Source organism: Acipenser ruthenus, chromosome 7, assembly GCF_902713425.1.
Source record: "Acipenser ruthenus chromosome 7, fAciRut3.2 maternal haplotype, whole genome shotgun sequence".
Lineage (NCBI taxonomy): Eukaryota > Metazoa > Chordata > Actinopteri > Acipenseriformes > Acipenseridae > Acipenser > Acipenser ruthenus.
In genome coordinates, this window is record NC_081195.1 from 15635533 (window position 1) to 15654735 (window position 19203).

Here is a 19203-nt window from a genome sequence, read left to right on the forward strand (position 1 = left end):
CACCACCAGTATTATCACTGGCTCCCCTTTTTTATTGTACAGTATTTTATACATCAATTTGGAATACAGTATGCAGATATTTCAAAGACAACGCATGATACATTATTGCTGTTTGCTGAAACTCACTGCAATTATCAATGATCAGACTATGTGATTTGAAGCAAAGGCATATAGATGCTGAAGATAAATCTATAGAGTTGTATTTGCAATATTTGCATATCACAATAAATAAATAAAAAAACAACAATGAACCAACATATTCTCAGCACAATAAAAGGACCAGCTATGATAATAATAAAGATAAGAGGTAAGAAACTAGATTTGAAAGCATTGATTGGAACAGGACACCTTTAACCTCCATTAAAAAAGCTAAAAGACAAGAAGAGAACATTGTAATGAAGTATTTAACTGTATTATTCAGGTCTTAAGATGAGCTCTATTAGAAACATAATTATAGCATTTCAAAATTAGATGTATTATTATGATCACTTAATATGCGTTATAGAAATGTATCAGTAATTAACATGTTGAACCCTTTTACATTGTAGCAGGTTTACAAATTACACACAACTTGTTTGATTACAACCTCTGATTCAAACCTATTTAGAAAATAACAGTTGACTTATTTCCCAGCTTATATCGGGGTAGAAACTTGGGTTGTGTCCACTAGAAGATGCCATGTTGCTGGATGCCGACATCTGGTGAGAACCAAGGGAAGTACTTTTCTTCACAATACATACATTGTGTAGGACAATTTACATAAAAAGCAAACCTGAAGTTGTACAAATAGGTTGCATTTCTATACAGTACTGTGTATTTTGTATGCCCCACTGTCTACAGAAAAGTTAAGAGAAGCACATGCTGTACAAGGTTGTTTCTGTATTCCTTGTGGTTATACTGCATGTCACACTAATAGCTTTTTAAAACATCTCATTAACTTCACTGCAATTTGCATAAATCATTATATGTTACTTATTTGGGTGTTTGTTTGGTGTAGGTTTGTATGTATATATACAGACACAGCTCCACGATTACCGGTCCCTAACTACTGACTTGTGTACACCTTTAGTCAAAAAAAGGTAAGTCCAGACAGAATGCAGTAAATATCTATATGATGCTCATGGAGGGAAGATTATATTTCTTGTTGATTAACTTTCATCAACTGGGCCAATTTTGTTCCTTAATTGTATTCTGCTAAAGCCCATTAAATAGCGTATGCTACTGCATTGCTATACAACACAAACCCAGCCATACTGAACACCTTTGTCTTTGGAGGAAAAAATCAAATACTTTTCAGTTGTTAAATAAGTATTATGAAATCAACCCAGGTTTTCCACCTCAATGGTCGCTCTTAGGGCAAGCTACCCATTTTAATTTGTACCTCTTTGTAATTTGTGTTGAATTGCATTCTCCAAATTGAGAATATCTGCCTCTTTAAATCAAGACGCTGGTGCCCTGGTACAACGTGCTTGAGATTCAAATATCATTAGCAGAAAAAAAATCAGCGCTAGTCAATTACGGCAAGCAAGTCAGATGGTATCTAATTATTTTAAAGAAATAATGAATGCAAATGCTAACTAACTATCTGAGCCCATTTTTTGTACATTTTTCTGAAACAATATAAATAAAATTATATAAATAAAAATGTTCCAGAGCTATGATACACAAACAATAGATACGTTTAGAAGCTTCACGAGCTATATGTGAAATTAGTCACCACTCAGTCAACTTCAATGAATCAGTAAATAAAATTGCTTTGCTGTGAAGTGTTAAGTGGATCTCCTACAAAGCAGCTGTGTTTAATTACGGGTTTATCAGAATATGTTGTGTTGATTAGTAGATTCTCTCAGATTACTTGGGTTTTTCTACATGTATAAAACAGTTACAGTTACTGTATGTTTGTATGTTCTTATGTATGTGTTTTAAAATGTACATATATTTTTCAGGTTCCAGATTTTCTATACAGAAAACCTGTAAGTTTCTAGGTTTATCAGATACAGAACAGTATCAGCTAACATTATTCAGAAAGCAGTAATTGAAGCTATTTCTAAAGCATGTTTTAAGGGTGTATTAGTTATCATAGCCAAGAAATTATTCTATAGCGCAGCACCAAGGTGAAAGGCAGTAACACTTATAGTGTAATAATAGAGCTTGAGATGGAAATTATAGTTACTTCCACAAATATACTCTATGAATATTAAACTTTGGGTAACTGTCTGAATAATTTGTGATGCCACTGTATTCACTATAAACACTGTTTCAGCAAAAACAGTATAATATTCAGTAGTACATTATAATAAAAATAAGTATAGCTAAAGAAATGTCTGTCAAGTTTACAGTAGGAAACATCATAGAGGGACAGTCATTCTGAGTTGTTTATTTTTACTTTTAGTATGGGGAAACCTTTGAACTGGAGCAAAAGTAAGACAATTGGGCACTAAATGTAGTGAAGAAAGTGATAAACCATCATAGCTCTCAGTGAGAAAAATCTAATCACCCATACACTTGCTTAATGTTTTTCAAGTAATAAACTAGAGAACTCACAAATGACTTTCAGGACACACACTTGAATGCAGCAAGGCAGTTTATTAAACTTTTGAATGAAGAATTAAGGGTTCAGTGTGAAGTGCAGGTACTTTTAAACTATGATCTAATCCAAAACAAAACTACACTATAATGTGTTGTCATGAAAACTTTTTTTTCTTGATCATGCTTCTGTGAATTGCTCTTCACTACACCAATGCTCCTCGGTTATAATCGAAAACCAAGATATAAAAGCCAAGTTATAAACCCTTCAAAATGACAGTTACAGTGAAGATGGAGAGACATTTCATACCCTAACTGCAGGAGGTTCACAAATTGCTGTCTTTTCTTAGGGTATAATGTTTTATCATACAGCAATTTAACAAACCCACAGACACCTACTATATCAATTAGTGTTTGATGTCATATTTCCATCTCCCACCGAGTATGACTTGAAATTGATTTGAAATCATACTTGTTTATTTCCTTCAGCAGCAGATCAAGATCAAATCAATTTCAACTGGAAGTCTGGAAGCCCCAGTTAAGATTACGGGCTGGCAGAACTCAATCTCTGATTGAAGCTACCTAATGAGCACCCAATGCACTAGACACAAGCGGCTGATTTTAAATCTCTTACAGCACAAAAAAATATATATGTTGGCTGAACATTTTAGGTTGGTACGTTAATTAATAAATAGCAATCATACAAAAAATTCAACATGCAGGTGATCTTTGACTTTTGTGTAATGTCCAGTTGCAGATTGGATTGTAGTATGCAGATGGAACCAACACCTGCCACAGTTTAATAGTGGGAACGAAATGAGACTGAGTTTGACAGACTGGTTTTATGGTGCAGATGGAAATATTGCATAAGACAATCAAGAGGATCTAGTGTGAACCTGGACTGTGCAGCCTGGATGAGAATGCTGGTTTTGACCCCTTTACGAGATGAATGCCCAGTTACAGTAAAGATCACCAAGTAGATGTGAGGATAAGAGCAATTGCAGTACAATTAATATACGCTAGAGGGAGCAGTGTGTGTTGTTAATGGGAGCCTATAGAGAAATGCATTTGTTGAGAAATTGAATTTATAAGAGTTTGTGTTAAGTGCATTATTATACAGTAGTTAGAACGTGACAGTAGATAGAGTCCTTCAATTGTACAAATATGCGTGGCACTGTATGTTGACTGAAGCAGAGTTCAGATATACGGTACAATCTGTTCCTGCTCCTTAAATGTTTGAATCAAGGACAAAGTTTATTTACTCTGCAAATATTTGAAAATACATGTGTGTATATACAGGTATATCGTGTACATACAAAACTGTACAACTGAAACGATGTAAATAAGTAAGTATCTTCTTTTTTTAATAAATGGGTTTATATTGCCTACATAAAAGCGCATATATGCAACCAGAGCTATGTGTTTATACACACATACTATACTCAAAATGACATGAATAAATACACATTTGAACAGAATTACATTTACAAAGTCTAAGTGCTGGCACAAATCGCACAGATCCTGCGCTTTTCAAAATATGCTGTGCACTTACCGCAGACTGTCTTTGTGCATTTGGCACAGCTATCAACAGTAACCCAGGTTTCTGGCACCAAATGCTCCATGGGCATATATTAGTGCAATGAAAGCTTCTGATTCCTCCAAGGGCATGGACCAGGGATGATCTTGCAGTTGTCGGTGGGCTTCTGCTTCAGTGCAACTTTGTATGTGGCGATGTGTATACATGCCGATCAATAGGCGAAAAGCACTCAATGCGCTCTCATCAATGTTGCGTTTTGCATGTGCCGTGGGACCTGGAACTTCCCTCAAAATATTATGTTCACCCCATCTACCTGCAGCTTCAACACCAGGATTTATAGTGTTCCAAACAGTGCCATCATTACCAGCCTCTAGGAGTGCCAGGTGGTGCTGGAGCTACAGCTGGAGAAGCGGCTGCCTCAGGTGAAGTTGCGGCTGGATCAGGTGCAGGGGTTAATGCAGGTGACGTGGCTGGCATCCTTGCAGGGGCTGCCACAGGATTGCTGCTTCTCCTACGGGATCTCCTACGCCCTCAGTATCACTGCTGCTGAAAGATTAATCTTTGCAAACCCAGTCTGCTTCAGAGCCAGATTTGTCTTTGTCTGTCTCTGCTGCATCAGAATCGTTGTTTGGTAAAATCTGCAGTAATTCCAAACACTGCTTTGCTGTCCTCCAACTTCCGTGATCCATTTTCAATGTGTATTGGGGTAACAATGGATTTCTTAGAAAAAGGAGTGACTTGTATAGGAGCTGTCAAGGCTGATTGATGGGCTATCAGGAGGCTCATTGAAACAATAGAAATATCAAAAGACCGCTCACTTGGGAATTGCAGACTGATATAATCAAACTTTAATACATGGCGGCAAGTCCCGACTGATAAATACAAATAATACCGCAACATTTAATTGTTATAATATGTTTTATATGTATCGTCAATTTGACTGCTCCTGGTCAGAATAGGTATGACAGTATTTTATCTCCCTAATTTTTGCAGCTGCGCGATTCTTTATTTGTCAGGGTAATTGGTACATACTGTATATTTAGTGAAAAGGTCAGGAAAGCACAGCTCCGTATCTTAAAAACACATACACCGCAATTTAAATTTAGATTCCAAAAACAGTCAAAATGACCGCCTTGGTCGTTCTAGTGTTAATACCTAAAAAAACGAAATCAAAACTGCGGTACTTCTACCAGCACTGCATACTGCAGTGATTGAATTAACATGGGGCAAGAAACACTGATGACTTTGGTTGCCAGCATCAGTCTTCCACATTTAAATTCAAGGTGTGCTGTTTTCTGAGAACACAATAGTTAAGTGGTTAACTCTCCCCAAGGTATTTTAGAATGAAACGTATACAGTCTACTTAATTATATCAGCCTTTTTGGTGCTACTCAGCTTCAGATAAGTATCACATTCTAGCTCCTAGGTATCACCTGAAGAAGTTTACTGCACGTAATTTAATTACTGAGCAGCGAGGAAGCATGATAAGAATGCAGCACAACTTGACTCCGATTCACCAGGCCTCCTATGACCACAGAGCAATTCATCTTATGGTCAACATCAGACATATGCTGGCGCCCTGGGCTGTCGTGCAATTATGGAGAAGCTGTATATCACCAATAAAAATCAAAAAGATGACACATGCATCAGAAGGATCTATATTTCCAGGTGACATAAAAGAACCAAAATGAAAAAGAAACTTAATAGTTCAGACCAAAAAGTCATCCAAGTACAGAAATGAAAACCAGGACAAAAAGCATGGGTTTGCCAATTAAAAATAAATAAATAAATAAATAAAAATTGTAAAACACATTCCCTCCCTAGACAAAATATTGATTTGTTGAGCATTCCCAACATATTTTTTGCATTGTATAAAACGTACATCTCACAGTTGCAAGTCAGTTTCAGTCAAAATAGGCAACACAGCAGATCTGATTGACTCTAATAAAGGGTTGGGACGAGGGGCTCGGTTGTAAGGTGCTTTCTGTGCCGATCCAAGACTGGCCAAGTGCTGATGTTTCACATGGAACACAGTCTCTAAAGACCTATATGGGCTATTCTGGTGAAAAGACTTTTCTGCAGGTTTTCTCCCCTACTTTCTTGGAGGCAGTGCTCATTGAGCAATCGTAATGTATACTTCCAGGACTATTTAAACACTGTATAGATTATAAATCCGTGCAATCTTGTCTGCTCATGGTGGCACGCTACTGAGTGTATAAAAAAAATGAAAGAACATTCAATACAGAAAACTATAAATGGTATTGTAAGTTTTGTTCTATGTGTGACTTATTAAAATATCTAAATCAGATGCAATGATAATTTGTTATTTAAATCAGACATCGTTGTCAGAAATGTTTAAAACACTTCTTCTGTACCTATAGCAAATATACGTGTGTTCTCCTAACAAAGTGCTGACTTGTTCCGACATATCCATTTATAAAAAAAGCATCCCTATTTCAAGACAAGTAGCCAAGCTTATTGCATCCTCCACACTCCAATCCTCGCTTCCCTTGTTTCATAGGATTTTGTTTACCATGTGCACTCACCTTGGTGCCTATGGAACTAAAATTGTTTAAAAATGGAAAATATAAAACATGTTTTGGTTTAGTGCTCTAAAACTGAACTTCATTTTTTGTGATATTCGACTAAAGATCTTGGGTCATGTGCAACGTCATCTTCACGATACTAATCTAAACTAAAGTACAGTATGCTCTAGTAAACTAAATGTTCGGAATAAAATCAAGCTATTATTTTTTCTAAGAAAGGACAGTCCATCACAGACACAAAGATTAGAATACAAGGTCCATCCCTGCACTATACCAGCTATATAACTACAATGTTATAAGAACTACCACAATGTAACAGGCGAAAGGGATATGTGGAATAGTTATCTGATCTTTTACATACCATGTGAATCAAGAAAATCATCTAGAAGAAAGAACCCATGATTCACAGTAGGGTTAGAATTTATTAAAGAATGGTACATTTGTTGTATATAGTATTTAGCTGTCTTAGCTTTTAGAGGGACACCTATTGGTATGCAGGTCAGTATGACCCACATTGAGTATTGTAAAAGCTATAATTTTCTTTCAAGCCCAAATCTATCCAGCATATAAATTCTTTAATTTTCAGTTCCATGTTGAAAAATGCATTTGTAACAGTGGTCTAATTATGGACCTATTGCTAAAGACACTTTGTAGTCTTGTTTATCTAGCCTGATTTTCTTTTCTTTTACAAAGCGACAGTGCGTAAAGTTTTAGTACTGTGGAATTTTTTTGTATGGTAAAACTTAAACGTTATTAAGTTTCTTAAAAGTTTTATCTTATGGATATTTTTTAAGTTATGATGCACATTATATATGGTAATGGACTTCACTGTTAGGCTACAATTGGCTTTATGCGTATTCATTTAAATGACAAAAAGAATATATACATGTGTTGATAATATGATGTAAAAGGAACAAATAACATAACAGTCTGAAAATAAGTTCAAAAAAGGGAAGAAGCTTTTAGACCAGATTTTACAGTAAGTAGGGACCAACATTTTTTTTCTTTCGCAAAATACCCAGCAGAAATAGTAACACACTAATTCAATGGAGTTCAATTATTTTACCGTCAGACTCAAATCTATATGTATAAAGATGCATGACAAGTAACTAGGACAAAGTTTGCCAGAATCAGCTGAACTATTCTGAACCCTTATGTTTTATTTATAGGTGTAACAATTACAGTGAGGTATTGCTAAATACATCCCCTGCACTGAATACAAGGACATCTGTCAGCTTCAACTTACATAATGAATTCCAAGTCAATATAAGACACTACTTACAGTAAAGGCCCAATTGTGCCTTCTATACTCTTGCCTTTCTTAAAGCTCATTTTATCCATAGCATTATGTGCAAACACATTCAGTTAAAACACACATTTTTATATTATGCCAATTTTAATGGTTCTCAGTAGTGGCTGGTCTAAATTAATTCTATATTAATCCCACACTTGTTTTCCTACAGGGTTGATTAATTGACCCCCTTTTTAACATCATCTAATGCTGGAAAAAGGTCTGTGATATACATATGTATAAGGTTTAAAAGTTTTAGGACAGCAGTGTTTAGATCCACCACTCTTTAGATAATAAAAATAGACTTCTATATCTTCCAAAAAAATAAATAAATAAATAAATAAATAAATAAATAATATATTTTTATAATCTTTACATTTAAATGTCTACAGATCTAGTAAGTAAGCCGTAAAAGTACCATACCTTCTGTGTTATCTTGCGACATGCTGTTGGTGATGAAAGAAAAGATGCCTATCCCTATTCCCAGCCATTTGAAGAGCCACGACCTCTCTCGCATTTTCCGTCAAGCTTTACTCAGTACCCACCTGGAAGAAATACAGCGAAGCATGACACTTTGCATTTAGTCAAATAAAATACATTCCACCCAGTACTGGCACATTGCTTTGCGGCATATTGCTTAAGAACTAGCTTCTACTGCCGAAGCATATAAATAGCAAGATCTGCTTAACTCTTTCCATTCTGACAATCGTCGTGTTTCAGGTAGAATCCAAAACCTTACAATACAACCTAAAGGCTTACAAATAGATATTTCTTTAAAAACACATCTGTATTATTTTAATACATATGTGTTTTAAAAAAATAAATATGCATTATGTATAACATGTATTAAAAACTGCACATATTTGAGAACCAAAATGGAATATGTATGGCATAATTGTGTTAGGTACTACCCCCTTTAATATGTCTATTCCGGTCTCTAAAATCTCTTCAGTACAACCAGCAAAGGAGTTCTGATATGGCTCTTTTGTTGTAATGGATGTTGTAAGGGTTAACTCCAATGAGAGCTGTATTTTGGATCTTAGCGGTCTGTAAATGGGAATGGTTTTAATGGTTGGTTCAGGTCTCTAAAATGATCAGATTCATTTTTTGTGTTACACTGGCAAGCTTGCTGCTAGCCTTAATGTGTTCATTAACAATCTTCCACGTCACTATGTTGCTTTTCTGCTACTAATGAGACTCTAAAGAATGTCAGAGGCTCCACTTGTAACAGCGAACTTCAGGTCAGTCCTGTGAAGCTCTTAATGAAGAGGTGGTAGCACAGTGCATATATCTTAAAAGGCTGTTCATAAAAGGGCTTTATATATCTTAAAAGGCTTTTCTTAAAAGCCTGTTCATAAAAGGATTCGGTCAATGACAAATACCCATTTTGAGCACTGATTACACTGTGTAACAATTTTTTTTTTTTTTTGGTTCCTGGGTAGTAAGTGTTATTTCCTAATTGCTTATGCCTCAAAAGTATAGAAAATGGCTATTATTCCCCACAAACTTTGCTTTTGTGACCAGGACAGTGATATTTTGAAATTTACCTATTTCCAATGAGAAAACGGGTGAATTTTCGTTCACATAAAGTCAGAAAAAAACAACATATGAATCCAAATTAACATGTATTCATACTAAAGTAATACAAAAATGACTACAAAAGATTTAGAAGTGAGTAGTTTTTCGAGATTTACGATTATACTGTAAATCACTTTCACGAATCAGCCCCCAAATGTAGTCTCCCATCATGTTCTCGTTATACTGTCCTTGGTAGCGGCGTTCAAAGTCCAGTATATCCTGGTGGAAGCGCTCGCCTTGCTCCTCCGAGTACGCTCCCATGTTCTCCTTGAATTTATCAAGATGAGCATCAAGGATATGGACTTTGAGGGACATCCTACAGCCCATTGTGCCGTAGTTCTTCACCAGAGTCTCAACCAGCTCCACATAGTTTTCGGCCTTGTGATTGCCCAGGAAGCCCCGAACCACTGCGACAAAGCTGTTCCAAGCCGCTTTCTCCTTACTAGTGAGCTTCTTGGGGAATTCATTGCACTCCAGGATCTTCTTTATCTGTGGTCCAACAAAGACACCGGCTTTGACCTTTGCCTCAGACAGCTTAGGGAAGAAGTCTTGAAGGTACTTGAAGGCTGCCGACTGCTTATCTAGAGCTCTGACAAATTGTTTCATAAGGCCCAATTTGATGTGCAGTGGTGGCATCAGCACCTTCTGGGGGTCCACCAGTGGCTCCCACTTGACGTTGTTCCTCCCCACAGAGAACTCAGTCCGCTGTGGCCAGTCCCGCCTGTGGTAGTGCGCCTTGGTGTCCCTGCTGTCCCAAAGGCAAAGATAGCAGGGAAACTTGGTAAAACCGCCTTGGAGACCCATCAGGAATGCCACTATTTTGAAGTCTCCTATGACCTTGATGCCATCTCAGAAAAATGCAGATATGTATCCACTTAGGCAGCTGGAACTAAACTGAACTGGTGGGCTTAAGGCCCCTGTATTTATACTACTATTTATAGTACTGGAAAGTTCTAGAAAGTTCTAGAAGTTACTCCAAGTTTACTCAGCACTGAATCTATCTGGAATGTTCTGGAAAATAGGTAAATTTCAAAATATCACTGTCCTGGTCACAAAAGCAAAGTTTGTGGGGAATAATAGCCATTTTCTATACTTTTGAGGCATAAGCAATTAGGAAATAACACTTACTACCCAGGAACAAAAATTGTGTTACATAGTGTTATCAAAGAACAAAATGAAAGGTTATTTTGGTGTTAGAGCAAATTAGTTTGCTCAAATTGTGAAAAGTAAAATACCAAATAAGCAAAGAACGAAACACAAAAGAGACAGCTTCTTCTGTCTTTGTGTAAAGCGATATATAATCAAATTGCGAAATATGCTTTTTAGCAAATGCTAAATCAAATGTCTGTCTAATCGCTGTTTTTTAAGCGAAAAAAAGAAAAGTATGTTTATTAAATGTTTATAATATTCTTATAAAATCATGGAAGGGGTGAACTACCACTTTTTGGAAAACAGGTTTTGGAAACCCGATCAGTACCAGTGGCGTGCCTGTGGAATAAAGACGCAGACTGCTTTTTGACAACAAAAAAAGCCTTCTTAAATGTTTTTATTTTAAGATACAAATCACTGGATTTGTTTTTGCAAGGCTTGCTGCTGTGGCATGTAGAATTACACTGAACTCCCTTACGCACACAGAAGCTTGACAAAAATGAAGCCTTGCATAGCTCCAGAAGCAGCTACTGCTGCTGTACCAAGAGAAAGTTTGTTTTCAAATTAGTTATGAACTATCGGACAATTGAAATTAATTCAGACTGTAAAGGCGCTCCAGAGATCCTCCAGCAGACCAAAGACTGCGCAAGCCGACTCTTCTTTTGTGTTTCCTTTCTTTGCTTGTTTGGTATTTTACATTTCACGATTTGATTAAACGGCTTTACTCAAAGACCGAAGAAGCTGTCTCTTTTGTGTTTTGCTCTTTGCTTGTTTGATATTTTCCATTACGCAATTTGAGCAAAATAATTTGTTTAAAACACTGAACTGTCCATCAACAGTCCAAAGCACATTTGACCATTGTTCCATAGTCCAATTTTGGTGTTCTTGTGCATATTTTAGCCTTTTAGTCTTGTTCCCCTTTCTTAACAGAGGTATTCATACTGCAACACATCCTGATTTCAAGAGTGACCTTCGTACTGTTGATTTGATGGACAACGGCACCTGTGCCTTCTGCCAGTTCTGTTGTCAATTCAACGCTTATCTTCTTTCTCTTCCTTAAGGATATTATCTTGAAGTATTGCTCATCTTTGTTAGACAGCTTTTTGGGTCTTCCAGTCCTGGGTTTGTCAATTACAGATGATGTTTCTCTGTACTGTTTCTCTGTTCGGATACCACACCTTGAAAATCAAGTGATGCGAACTATTTCTCTCAAAGTTTTTCCTTCTTTATGCAAGTCAACATTGTTATAATAGTAGAAAACATTAGTGAGGGTCAAACCCGGTCGCTAACTGGGACCCAGGTCGTGAAGCCGAGCCCATAACAACTCTCAGAGAAGTCAGAGGACTCTGTCTTTTCAGGGGCCTGGAGGCCATTAGGGCTAGCCTCGACTCCATAGGGAAGGCTCTCTCGGTTGGAGTCCAGCCCGTTCTGTTCTCTCTCCCTTGTCTAGAGGCCGAGCTTCCAATCCTAAGTTGCAAAAAACTCCCTTCCTCTCGCAGCCCTGGCTCCTGCCCTGTGAAAGACCTATAATAACCTGAGAGCACCTATCTTGAAAATGACTAGAACTTCCATCAGCACCTTTATCTTTTTATAAGTCTGTCCTTGCATTGAACACCTTGGAAATTATGACTTTTGTTATTTTTTAAGCTACCAGCCTGAGGAATACAGGGCCAAAACACAAAAGGTTATATCCAAGACAAAAATAATGTTTTTGGTTCAATTATTTATACTGTAGAAATGTTTTTTAAAAAAATTGAATCCAACTCAATCCAACTTTAGAACAATATAAAAAAGAAAGGAGACTTACATTCTTATATGAATTGAAAATCATAATAAGCCCCCTTCCCAAATATTGTTTTGACTAAGCGTGTTCTGTACAGCATAAACATTCAATAGAATAGATGGGATGTATTAGAGGCCATAAAAACACCTATGGTATTTCACTCTTCCTCTTGCCCTAACATTCATATGATCAACATATTTGCTTCTGTACAATACTAAATTGGCCTTCCCATTTTATATTCAACCTATCCTACAGTTCACTGCCCATACACTTTCACACATACAGTACATATGTCAGTTCAATTGGATGCAGACAATTCTGTTGTCAAAGGTTGGAAACATCACACGACACCAGTGTAAAAGGCAGCAGAGATTCATAAAATGACACTGTGGTCCGCATGACTCATCAATAGGTTCGCCCATGGAAAACGTAGCGTTAGTTGTGGATAAGTCATCAATATCATCACTGACAAAGTCAAGACTTCTCTGCATAACTACTACCCATAAAAAACAATAATAAGTTCTAGGGGAGTGTGCAGTTCCAGAGGTGTTGCCTAATACTACATCATTCATTTCAGTTATGTGTTCACAGGCAACAAGCTGTTCCAGGTGTGACTATGGGTGGTGTTAGTGGAGCCCCCCGTGGCCTTACCTGCCACTTATGCAGGGTCACTTCCTGTGTTGTCACTTTACAGTAGTATCCTACATGTTATTTCTGCTATGTCATGCCTAAGTGTGTCTACTTTATAAGCACCCTGTAAAATATGTGTTCTGAATGATATTCTGGTTTTCCCTTAATGAGCTGAAACTCAATTGGCCAATTTTATATAAAAAAAAACTAAAATAAAAAAAACGCTATTAGTTCCACCTTATTCAGAATGTGTGTTGTATACTGCTAGGTTGTATACATGTTGCTGAATAGCGAGTAGTATTGATGTGCAATTGTGAAAAATACCTCAGTATACCAATTCTCAGATGTGTGTGCTGGCATTAGTATTGACTATGTATGATTCCTATGCCTCTCTAGACTCTGTATTAAAGCATTTCAAGCATTAGTGATAAACAGTTTTCTGAACTGTCAGATGTGTTTCAAATCACACTGTCCTGAGTTGATGGTGTTGTATCCCAATAATTTATGTTTTGTTGTTGTATTTCAAGTAAAAAAAAATGGCAGAATCAGCCAGTTGTACAAAGTTATTATTCTTTCTAATCCCCAGTGAGTTCATATTCCACAGCTGAATAAAGTCCCTAGTATTCAGACATTTCCTTTACTGTGTTAGACACTGTAGATCCCAAGGTAATTCAATAGATCTTAATCTTAATGAATCCCACAGGATTCAGCATCATTGTTCAGCAAACTACCACTACTGCTATTCTGAAATATCTGCCTTTGACTACCTTTGTAGTGCAAAGTCTGCCCCATATAAATTGCATACAGTACTAGATCTAATAATTCACCAAAAACATTTGAATCATTTTTTCTGCTCTTGGAGCACTGCCATTTTTATCAAGACAGACTATACTACTGTGTTTAATTAGCCCTAATTGTCTGTTCCAGCTGCTTCAAAAAATTGTTAGAGGAGTGCCAACCTCCTTTTCTTTTGCCAGTTTATTAACGTTATTCATTATGTTCCAAACTGAAGTATAAAATACAAGCAAAGAACCAAAAGAAGAATGTGATCAGTGATACTAATGCTATAAGAAAATGTATCTTAAAACCTTGGCTAATCTCATTTTAAGAGTAAGCAAAAAAGTAACCTTTGGCCTCACTATACGGCTTTCCTGAATGCTATAGTATGTGGGAACATTATCAATATCTGCTATTAGAGTGGGAGTTTGTCCACTTTTCTGCTGCTTTTCAGCTTGCTGGGGGGAAACCTATGAGCATGTTGGAGCGCATGGAGTCCCCTACATGCAACTGGCTTTTCTGCTCAATGGCAGGTGTCCCTCTCATAGGCATTACACTATGTGAGATATAACTTATTCTATTGTATTCTATTGTAACCTGTATACTCCTGTTTTATCCATACTCTAGTATCACTATTAACTGAAATGGTAAGACGGTGAAATTTATAAAAATAGAATGTTTGTTACATAGAGTAAGTCATCAATATTAGACAACTGGCAAGCCCCATACTTTCTGGTGATCATACTTCTGTGTATCAGGATAGATCCATCACCACAAAAAATATTGGGCTTGCCATTAATCTGATGGATGACTTTTCAGTTTTAAAAATGTACCATAATGGACCATTAGCTACAAATGGATCTATCAGTCCAAAAAAAAGAGCCAACTATCTGAAGATAAACAGTTTATCCACAACGTATCGTATGAAAAAGTCACCTGTCTATCTTTTCCAAACGTACAAGAATATGTTTGGCATGCTAAAGTTCCCATCAGGAATCCAAACCTACTGGACTGCAGAATAGAAAGACAGCTGCCACTTGTATTCTGTACTCCAAACAAAATGAGCCATGTGATACAATCAAGTCAATTTCTTTAACTAAAATTAACCATGTCATCAAACAAGGTACCTACAGATAAGCAGCTGCTGGTAGTGCCAGCTATTTGTTCATCTTCCTTTCTTCAACTTTCTTTACTTCTTTTTTAGTTGTTAAACGAACTGGTGGCTATCCTTGTCTGAATCATCACTCTCGCTGCGTGAAGAGGTTAGACTAGTGTAGTCTAACAATAACAGCTCATACAGGTACCATTGTATGGTGTTGGAATTCAGAGAAAGTTAAAGGGTTTGTCTATGTGGTTTACTATTTACCATATAATTACTACTTCAGAAGGAAATTCCTGTTTCTGCAATCAGGGCAGCTTCTAAACAAAACTCAGAAAAGCTGATTAGTGGGCTTCATTTATTGCAGTCAAAAGAGGATATTTAACACATTTCATCACCTTTAGTAGTAATAGTTTAATAGTAGAAAAAAACTAGTATCTGTTAATCACGGCACACTAATAAGAACATAAGAAAGTTTACAAACGAGAGGAGGCCATTCAGCCCATCTTGCTTGTTTGGTTGTTAGTAGCTTATTGATCCCAGAATCTCATCAAGCAGCTTCTTGAAGGATCCCAGTTTGTCAGCTTCAACAACATTACTGGGGAGTTGGTTCAAGACTCCCACAATTCTCTGTGTAAAAAAGTGCCTCCTGTTTTCTGTTCTGAATGCCCCTTTATCTAATCTCCATTTGTGACCCCTGGTCCTTGTTTCTTTTTTCAGGTTGAAAAAGTCCCTTGGGTCGACATTGTCAATACCTTTTAGAATTTTGAATGCTTGAATCAGATCGCCGTGTAGTCTTCTTTGTTCAAGACTGAATAGATTCAATTATTTAAGCCTGTCTGCATATGACATGCCTTTTAAACATGAAATAATTCTGGTCACTCTTCTTTGCACTATTTCTGCAGCAGCAATATCCATCAATGAATCAAGCAGACACTGCAATAGAAGAAAAAACAGAACAGATACCATGTCATATTAAATGGTAAGAAATTCACTATTTTGAAAAAATAGATTCTATAAAAGTAACCATTTAATAAATAGAAATATTGAGATATGTAATGTTTTCATACAGGAAGGCCCTGGTTTACTTGGACACTGGAGGAGGCTTTTACAAATGACACAAACAAGGTCCCGCATTCACACAACATGTGACCTAATTTTAAGCTATGGTTTTTCTTTTTGGTTTGTTTTTATGATAAATAATGTTTTGTTCACTAAATTGTTCTGTGGCACAAATCCGTGACAAGAAGAAGGTCTTTACATATGCATAAAGTTTTGTGGAGATTCACCAAACAAAAATATTATCGAGGTCCTAGTATTCTATATGTCGTAAAACAAAGCCAGCAATACATTTGTATTCTATGTGACACATCCCAACATTACCAAGCTCATACATAGTTTTGAAGATTATGAGCCATATTTATAAAGCATTTTCTGTCAAGTTCATCGGACTGTTTTAAAAGGAAAAACTAAATAAAAGTAAATAATAATACAGGGTAAGTGGCGACTGGCGCATAATAACATGGATAATAATAATAATAATAATAAAATAATAATAATAATAATGTAATGCTTAACAACAATATAATAATAATAATAATAATAATAATAATAATAATAAATGTTGCACTTTGTAAAGAAACACAATTAAGATTAAGTTGTAAGTATAACAATAAAATGCATTTGTTGAAAATATCAGTTCAACTATACTACTATTGTACCGGGCTTCAAATCAGACTACGACTACGACTGGTTCCACGAAAAGAAAAAAAATTCTACAACTACAACTATACAATTACTATGATAACAATAAAAACTGTTGGATATATAGGGATGTTCAATAACTCTGATCTATAGATTTTACAAGTCCAACCTTTATTTTATCAAAACAAGACCTGTTTTGTAATGTGTTTTGTAATGGGACAGCCCATCTGTAGTATGTCCAATAGGAATGCATGGGCGGGGTCATGTACCGTACACCCTCGCTATAACGAACCTGTTGGGGTCCAAGCCTTTTGTTCATTATAGCGAAAGGACAATCAAAATGAATGATAAACTGTTGGAGTAAGTCAATGAGATGAGATTGTGAATACAAGTAGAATTACATGTACCTGTCCGTTTCATGTATGCAGTATTCTGCCTTTGCTTTATCCAATTCGTTAAAGAATTAAAACGTAGTGCAAAAAGCAAAAATCCCGAATTGAAGCTAAACTTTTATTCAAAATCAATCTGACATGAATCGTTTCAAAGTGCACCGAATCTTAATCCAACATGCAAGAATCCCAAACTGATCTTTTATTCCAAATCAACCCGACATGAAAAGTTCATCAGATCCTTGTTTTGTTTTTGTTGTTGTTTTTTCTTCAATCAAGTTTTACTTTGCCGCATCATTGCTGAACAAGCCAAAAAAGTGCTTTTTGACAACCTATATTCACGACAGAGATATGCCTGCGTTATTCCTTTTTTCAAACAATCAATATAGTTTCCAGCTTTGTTTTTATTAAGACAAAAGAGTTGACTTCGCTATATAGGTGGTATCCCGTGCGTACAGACTGGGCTATTGACAGTGTCTGTTTATATTATCTATTTTTAATTTTTTTTTTTTATTTGGGGTCCAGGGACCAGGTTCTTTATAGCCAAAGGTTCATTGTAATGAAGTGTGTTATAGTGAGGGTGTACTGTATTTATTTCCAGTCTTTTGGATCGTTTCCAAGTCGCGTCTGGTGTGGATTGACATTTGGCGACTTTGCTTGCATCACTCGGTCCAGTATGGATGCAGCCTTAGGATTAATTCAATTAAGTCAGCCTCATTAACTCAACTGGAGCCAGGTGTTCCTCTCTGGCTCCTCCCGTGGCATTCTGGGGAATGTAGTGCCCTTCACTACTCTATCTCTCCTCCCCCTACTCTGCCTATATATTATATATATATATATATATATATATATATATATATATATATATATGCACGTTAAAGTTATATTTTAATCCCTTCAAAAATGGGGAGGGGGCCCACACTCTTCCCCCATTGGCCCTATGCGCCACAATGAGATCGGTGCCACCTACTACCTTGTAAGTGCCACATAACTTACAATTAATTGAAAATCCTGACTCCACAAACAAGACAGCATTTTGCAAATAGCAACACATGTAATGAACAATAAAATAAACATTTTATTTGTGTCATCGGTGATATTTTCAGGTGGAGCTTCGTGGTCGGCAAGGTGACAGGTGAGAATTTTTTTCCTCTGTCTTCCCGTCTGGTGCCGTCAGTGGCAGTTTCTCAGCACACAGTACGAAGTGCAAACAGATGATTGATTGATCTGTAGGAGAGTTTAATAAGGTGCCTTTGTTAAAAAAAAAAAAAATCAATTCATAAGCGTTTATTTTTTAGGAAAATTAAATTTAAGCCTAATATTTTTAGGGACCCCAACTGTTGTTGATTCCAACTTAGGCACTTAAGGACTAGTAAGTTTACATCAGACTAGTACCACAGTTTTGTTAGTTTCTAACCTTCAATGTATTGCTCTGGTGGCTTCAATTAAGCATCACAATCTCTGCTATAAAAACAATTTAAAATAGAAGAGCATGGGAGAGATTTTACATTTAATATTCAAGGTTTCGTTCATGGAAAAGAAAAGACGTGCTGAAACTTTAAAAAGGGAATAGCTTTTGCTTGGGGGGCAAAATGTTTCAGGGACATGAAAAATTATTCTGTTTTAAGCTCTTGAAAATGCAATGTTTGTTAAGTGTACAAAATATACAGTTTGAATCACCAATACAATTATTTCAATTTGACCAAATCATGAAAATGTCAGCATGAGATTATTCAAATAAAAAATACAACAGGCACCCCCAGACTATGCAGCTATAACAACAGTTCATAAATACAATTCCCCACTATCAGCTTGTGATACATTTAGTGACTTGCATTTCACAATTAATTTTTTTCCCTGCAAATCATGTAGACTGCATTGGGAAGCCATGAGCCCCTCAGTAGACAGTCTCATGATATAATAAGTACAAGGATAAATCAAACGTTTGCTCTGGTTCCACTGAACCATTTAGTTTTTCTTAATGCATTTACTCTATTGCAGTTTTCATCTGAGCATGGCAAACTGGTTTATGCACAAAGTCCCAAATGAGTTTTTGAAATACATCACTAACATACATTTTCAGAAGACCATGACGTCAAACCATAGGGCATATTTTCAAAGTATTCACTTTTTACTATTTTAAACTTAAAAGAAAACCAAGTAGACTTGGCTAAACAAACAATGAGCATGCTTT

The 19203-nt window shown here is 36.3% G+C and overlaps 1 protein-coding gene across 1 annotated transcript in view; it reads right to left on the reverse strand.

The window, feature by feature from the left end:
* LOC117415686 (protocadherin-15-like) overlaps positions 1 to 19203 on the reverse strand; it is a 217910-nt gene that overhangs the window by 180645 nt on the left and 18062 nt on the right. Inside the window, exon 2 of the mRNA XM_059026442.1 lies at positions 8324 to 8445. Coding sequence (XP_058882425.1) covers positions 8324 to 8417 — 94 coding nt within the window. The 5' untranslated portion in view covers positions 8418 to 8445. The remainder of the gene's footprint in view (positions 1 to 8323; positions 8446 to 19203) is intronic.